At 35.8% G+C, this 7302-nt stretch overlaps 1 protein-coding gene across 1 annotated transcript in view; it reads right to left on the bottom strand.

The window, feature by feature from the left end:
* Positions 1-6155: 6155 nt before the first annotated feature.
* Positions 6156-7302, bottom strand: part of LOC104902252 (protein SPEAR3) — a 2935-nt gene continuing 1788 nt past the window's right edge. Inside the window, exons 4-5 of the mRNA XM_010689964.3 lie at positions 6988-7069; positions 6156-6742 (exon numbers count right to left, since the gene is read on the bottom strand). Of these exons, the coding sequence (XP_010688266.1) occupies positions 6632-6742; positions 6988-7069 (193 nt within the window). The 3' untranslated portion in view covers positions 6156-6631. The remainder of the gene's footprint in view (positions 6743-6987; positions 7070-7302) is intronic.

Genomic DNA, 7302 nt, shown 5'->3' with positions numbered 1-7302 from the left:
GATGAATGGAAAAGAAGAGGTATGAAGGAGGAAGATATGGTGCAGAGAAGTGAAAAAAACCTTGCAATGAATGCAAGTGGAAGTGTGAAAGTGCCAGACACCATAACTGATGTACCTAGCATCAGTGGGACCACATTGTGGCACTGGAGGCTGGGACATGCTCCAGTGAGGAGAATTAGCAAGATCAAGGGTCTTGCAGGATTTAAAACTGAACAAAGTGACATATGCATCACTTGTCCCCTTGCAAGATTCACCAAACTTCCATTCAGTTTAAGTGAATCAAGAGCTTCTCAACTGTTTGAACTAATCCATATAGATATATGGGGTCCATACAAGCTGGCAACCAGGCACAATCAAAGATATTTCATAACAATAGTAGATGATTACAGCAGAGTCACATGGGTGCATCTATTAAAACACAAGTCAAATGCTTTTGAAGCTATTGAGAACTTTGTTCATATGGCATTGACTCAGTTTGAGAAGAAAGTGAAGGTGTTGAGAAGTGATAATGCCCTTGAGTTTGATGATAAGCAATGCAGACCATTTTTTGCAAAAATGGGAATCATACATCAAACTAGTTGTGTGGATAGGCCTGAACAGAATGGCAGGGCAGAGAGGAAGCATAGAAACATCCTAGAAATGTCAAGGGCTCTGAGATTTCAAAGTGGGCTTCCACTTCAGTACTGGGGAGATTGTGTGATGTGTGCTGTACACATAACAAATAGACTACCCACACCTGTCTTAAAGAACCAAAGTCCTTTTGAAATCCTGTATAAACAAACACCTACCTACTCACATCTTAAAACCTTTGGGTGCCTTGCTGTTGCTAGGAACCCCAGCAGGGAACAAGACAAGTTCAAAGGTAAGGGAGTGCCATGTGTATTCCTGGGATACCCCTATACTCAAAAGGGGTATAAGTTGCTGAATCTAGCTACAAATGCAACATTTGTAAGCAGGGATGTAAGGTTCTATGAAGGAATCTTCCCTTACAAATTGTTCACTAAGAATGAAGGGAAGAATATGAGGAAGGAATTGATAAGTGGTGGACATGGTGATGCTGTAGAAGAAGAAAATGGTGAAAGTAACACTGGTGAAGGTGATGACAACATTGGTGAAGGTGGAAGTGAAGCTGTTGACACAGGAGTTGCAGAAGAAATAAGAGAAGTGAGGAGGTCTTCCAGGAGACATAGAACACCCACATGGCACCAGGACTATGTGGCCAACAACATCACCACAAACACTAGCCATACCACCACAAATCATCCAAACCTACCACCCACCATTACCACAAAACCTTCTAAGCCTAATTCCACAAAAGACTCACAACCTATAAAAATTGAGAGTGTGACTCAAACTCCCACTAGCCACCAATTCTTCTGTTTTATGTCTCACTCTCTATCTCAGAAGGAACCTACTGGGTTCAAAGAAGCTTTGAAGGATAGTAAGTGGGTTGAAGCTATGAATGAGGAGCTTAGTGCTCTAGAAGAAAATCACACCTGGAATATTGTTGACTTGCCAGCTGGGAAGAATGTTATAGGATGTAAGTGGCTGTACAAAGTGAAATACAACTCAGATGGGAGTGTAAGTAGGTATAAAGCAAGGCTTGTGATTATGGGAAACAGACAGAGGCATGGAATTGACTATAATCAAACCTTTGCCCCTGTGGCAAAGATGGCAACTGTGAGGTCCTTGCTTGCTCTTGCTTCCATAGAAGGATGGCATTTACATCAAATGGATGTTAAAAATGCCTTCCTTCATGGTGAGTTGCAAGAGCATGTGTATATGAAGCTGCCACCTGGATATCAGGGGCTTGGACACAGACTTATAGTGCAAAGTGAGGGAGACTATGTGAAACAATTCAACAACAGCAAAGTTTGCAAGCTGAACAAATCATTGTATGGGCTCAAGCAAGCACCCAGACAATGGTTTGCTAAGCTCAGTAATGCCTTGAAAGCTAATGGGTTTACTCAAGCTAAATCTGATTATTCTCTATTTACTCAACAGCAGGAAGATGTGATGCTTGTGATCTTAGTCTATGTGGATGACTTGATCATAGCAAGTAATAGTATGAATGCTGTTGAGAGAACAAAAGCATTGTTGAGCAGTCATTTTCAGATGAAGGACCTAGGGATCCTAAGATATTTCCTGGGAATTGAGGTGGATCATTGTAACTCAGGGTTATTTCTAAGTCAAAAGAAGTACATACAAGACCTGCTGAAGGAGTATGGGATGATGAACTGTAAGCCAGTCAGGCTTCCTATGGATAGTCACACAAAGCTTAGCTCTACTCTTGGAGATCCTCTTCCATGTGCTGAAGAGTATCAAAAGCTTGTTGGGAAGCTTATCTATCTGAGCTTAACAAGGCCTGATGTGACATTCACTGTCAATGTACTGAGTAGATTCATGCATAAGCCAACCAATGTTCATATGCAGGCAGCAAAAAGGGCCCTTAGATATCTTGCTGGCTCTATGAGTCAAGGTATTCTTCTTGCCAACACTTCTTCAGCTCACCTTCAAGCCTTCTGTGACAGTGACTGGGCAGGGTGTGCCAGCACTAGGAGGTCCACATCAGGTTTTTGCATCTTACTTGGTGATTCACCAATCTCTTGGAAGTCCAAGAGGCAATCTGTAGTTGCTAGAAGCAGTGCTGAAGCTGAGTATAGGTCAATGGCACTCACAATTTGTGAAGTAATGTGGCTTAAACAGCTGTTTCAAGACCTTGGGGTTACAAACATGCACAAGACTCCTGTATTCTGTGACAATCAAGCTGCCCTGGCTATTGCTTCCAATCCTGTTCATCATGAGAAGACTAAGCATGTGGACATTGATTGTCACTTCATCAGAGATAAAACTAATGAAGGAGTTGTGCTTCCTACTTATGTCTCCACCAAGCAACAAGTTGCTGATGTGTTCACTAAGCTTCTCTCCACACACCAACATCAGAGTCTTCTTGGCAAGCTGGGAGTTCAGATGCCTCCTCACTCTCAGCTTGAGGGGGTGTGTTAAAGAGGTGTACATTCCTAGAGGGAATTATATTATGCTGCTGGTGTAGGGTAGCTAATATAGGACATATAATGTAGTAGTGTGGTCCTGGTCCTATTTTGTTTGCTGCTTAATGTTGTTTGTCTGCTAGCTAAATGCCAGCTTGTATATGTGTCTCACTGTGAGAGGACACTTGATCCTATGACCTAGGGATCCACAATGTGCTGCCTATATAAGGTCACACATATTTGTATGACGGTTAAGAGAGAATGAATGAATGAGAAATCCGCTGGCATTGAGAGAACAATTACTGTTTCATTAAAGCTCTCTAGTGACACTATGAATGTCATCACATGTCTATTAGTTAGCTAGTACAACTTGCACGAATTCAAGAATAAGCATGAGCGAATAAATCATTCTATAAGTTTGGGGAATCACTCCAAATATTGCCAAATTGGTTTTAAGATGGAATCTTCTTTAACATTATAAGTGGTTCAAAATATCTTATGTTGATGGGTGTGGCCAAAACCAATTTAATAAATGACGAATTTGACATCCCTCAAAGCCTTTACACACCAGGATTAGATGTACCTAAAAATTGGTATATTCAATGAGTTTTTTTTTTTACTCATTTTCTCAAATGGAGCTATCCCTAATGAGTAAAAAGATACCTTGTCTATATCTATTTATAGCCTATAGGTACACTTGGATTTGTAATTACAATCGTTTTCTTAATTTCTAGGGTCCTTGATTATTCTAGATATATAATCTCAATAGATTAGAGAAATGTTAACACATGAACTAATGTAGGAGAAATGTAAAACAAAAAGTTGCTTATAATGAAAATAATAATTAGAAAATTAGGAAAATCAATTTGTCATTCTTACAAAACATAAAAACCTTATTATCTAAGCTAAAATAAGTCATTTAAAAAATAGCGTTTAAACAAAAAATGGATCATTTAAGAAAAATATTGATCGTCTTATATAGAATTTCTATCAATTCAAATCTACTCAACTTCGATTCTCCTAGTTTCATACTCCTAGAAAGTAAGGATTAATACTTCATTGTGCAATTTTTTGGATGTTCTTTGCTCGTGGCAACAAGTATACTATTATAGAATTTATGTAAACAACCTCAGCCATCAACCTTTCAAACTCACATGCACGCAAAATTTAAACATAATTAAGTGCCTATTTGATACCATCGCAAGTGTTCACTTTTTAATTTAAAATTTTAGAAGTCATATAACTTGTATAACGAATTAATTTAAAATTAGTTATACTTATCTCAATTATATTTATATGAAGTTTTTAGTTGAATATATATGTTTTCTTAGCTTCCAAAAAATATGTAAATGATTGATTACAAACAAGCAGTAATTAGACTATTGGGCTAGGTCTAACTCCTCCGTGTCGATAAAGTGTCACTTTTTTTATAGGTTAGAATTTTCTAGAACTATATAAAATTTTATGCAATAAGTATTGATGGGTAAATCTAGGAATGCTAATCGATTGAGTCGAGCGAGAATCTTGTTAGCTTTCGGCTCGTGTTCATCTAATTTTATTCGAATTCGAGCCGAACTCGAAACTTGACGAATCAAACTGTGACTGAGTAGAGCGTTGACCCAACATTGACTTAGCCATCATCAAATTGTTTATGAATAAGCTTGACTTATTATTATCTTTCAGTTTACTCATCTTTTTCATATTTCTTTTTTGCATATTTTTGTTTTTTGATTTTATTTTTTGACGATAAAACTATTAACTTATTATTGTGTAGTATCTAAAATGAAAATATTGATTTATACATACGTAATACATTATATCCATATATATAAAAAAGTAATATACCCTATTCACGAGCTTTTCTAATCGAACTTGTCATATATAACTCAACTCAGCTCGTTAGGGTCTCGAGCCGAGTCACAACGAGCCGAGTTATAATTGAACTTTGATCTAGCCAAACTTGAATTATTCACAAACAGGTCAGACTCATTATCGCCCCTAACTAAATCTAATTATTTTACATAAAGGGGTGAGAATAACATCTCTATTTAAGGGTGACTTTTTCATCCCAAAAAACAAGAAAAGAAAAGATCTTCCTTGAGATGTGATCCTGCAATCTACATTAATTTTAGGACTCAAGTATCCAAAACTTCAAAATCAAATTAAGATAAGTCATGAAATGAAAAGATAAAGGGAAGGTACAACTGTTGGTTTTTTATTTAAATTTTTTTCTCTGATAGGGTACAACTGTGTTGATACAATTTGATTAGCATGAAGATATTATGCATATCTGAGCTTGAATCTGGACAGGTGATGAAATCTTTTGCTAATTATGATTGATTTCTTTCCACACTGGATCATCTGGCATTACTGTCAACGCAAAATTGTTTAACACAAAAGAAATCACAAGTAGTTACAGCTCCCATGCAAGCATGTGTAGATGTAAAATAAAATTATGCATGTTGACTCATTTCATTTTTAACTTAATATTTCTACTACTTTTTAACAACATGAGGATCTGTGTTTTTAGTACGTAGGTCTCTTCCTCGAAACTTCTGCTAATCCATAAAAAATACTATAATTTCTAAGTACAAGAAGACTTCGGGATCATGAAGCAAAAGTAAACACTACTTGTATCTCATAATATAATTGTTATATAAAGAATATAGTGAAAGTACTTTATGATTTCAGTATAATGATTATGAACTTTAATTGTGTACTTTCTTCCATCTGAAATAAGCGAAATACTTTTTGTTTTTAGGTAAGAGTTATTTGAGAGAAGTGTTTCATATATTTCGGAAAAAGGAATCGAGAGGAAGTATTATTTTTCATAAAATTTAGTAGTGAAAGGAAGGAATGTTGAAAATATTTATATAAAAAAGGCTAGGGTTTGAAAACAACTAAACATAAATCAAATGAAAGACTTACATGTATTTTCTGCACCTATAACACTATAGAAGCTTCTTGGAATTGTTTCTGGTCCAATAATACTCCACATGAAAACCAAGGATGTCTTGACCTAGTGGTTAAAATTGAGGTGTTGTGAACAATATGTCACGGGTTTGAATTCCCCTCCCCTTCATTGTACTTTGTACTGCCTTCATGACTCATATGAATAAAAAATATTCCACATGAAATCTTAGGAAGAAAAATGTAAAAGCTGCATTTACACAGGAATGAAAGATGCATTTGTTCATATCATCAATATAATTCCCAATCTTCTTACATTGTTCTCATTTCCATTTGCAACATTGATCAACAAGAGAACAAGGGGTGCAAATAGAAAATTGAATAGAGAAAATATTATAGCTCTTCACTTATATATGCACCAGGGCAAACAACAATGTTGTATATATATTTCATCTAACATCACGTAAACGTTTGCCATCCAATCTGCTGCTCGATCTCTGTCTTTGTAACGCGTTAAAACTTATATATCATAAATTCATAAGTTTTAAAGTATATATCGACTCTAATAAGCGATCTTGGTACGTTATCCTCCTCCAGCTATATGTAGTTCTCCCCTCATGATGATCAATCAACATTAAGTATATACTGCATCTTCTTCAACTTCTAGCCATCATATCATATAAAACCTAAGTTTACATGTAGACCATAATTAAGTCCATCTAATTCATTGATTAAAGTGACAGCCTGAGCTCCAAATCCACTTCTTCATGTTCCATTGATTCAGCATTCTGGCCACTCGAGCCCATTGATTTCAAGAAATCAATTCTTTGATGTCTTGAGTCCTATTAGCAAAAAAAAAAAATATTAAGAAAGGGTTACAAAACAAAGTAATCTATAATTAATTTATCAAAGGAAAGAAAAAACAAACATACTAAAAGATAGTAATACTAATTTTCTTTTTTTGGTGAAAAGGAGTAAGCAGCATATTATATAGTCATATTAGTACGAGTATTACAATTCACAATATAAGCCGTGTTACAACAACTACGGGGCTAGATAGTAATACTAATTAATCTCATAGATGTACCTCAAAATAGCTACTTCGGTGTCGAGAAGCCGTGTCTGATTGTGTATATGTTGAGCTCTCTAGTACACAATTAGGGTTCCATCTGATCCAATATAAACATTACATAAACATTAGCATGATAATAAGAGTATTAGGGATTTATTGTGCTTAGAGGAAGTGATGGATAAATGAAAATGATGTTATCTTTCCAAATATTAGCTAGTAATAATTCTTTTTTCTTCCAATTTTCACATTACGAAATTGAACGGGCGAGCAAAAGGGATCAAATCCCCCAAAGTCCTGAATTCATCTTAAAAGAATAGGTAGTTATTAAGC

This window comes from Beta vulgaris, chromosome 8 (assembly GCF_026745355.1).
Source record: "Beta vulgaris subsp. vulgaris cultivar EL10 chromosome 8, EL10.2, whole genome shotgun sequence".
NCBI classification, from domain to species: domain Eukaryota; kingdom Viridiplantae; phylum Streptophyta; class Magnoliopsida; order Caryophyllales; family Amaranthaceae; genus Beta; species Beta vulgaris.
This window is presented reverse-complemented; position numbering and strand designations above follow the sequence as displayed.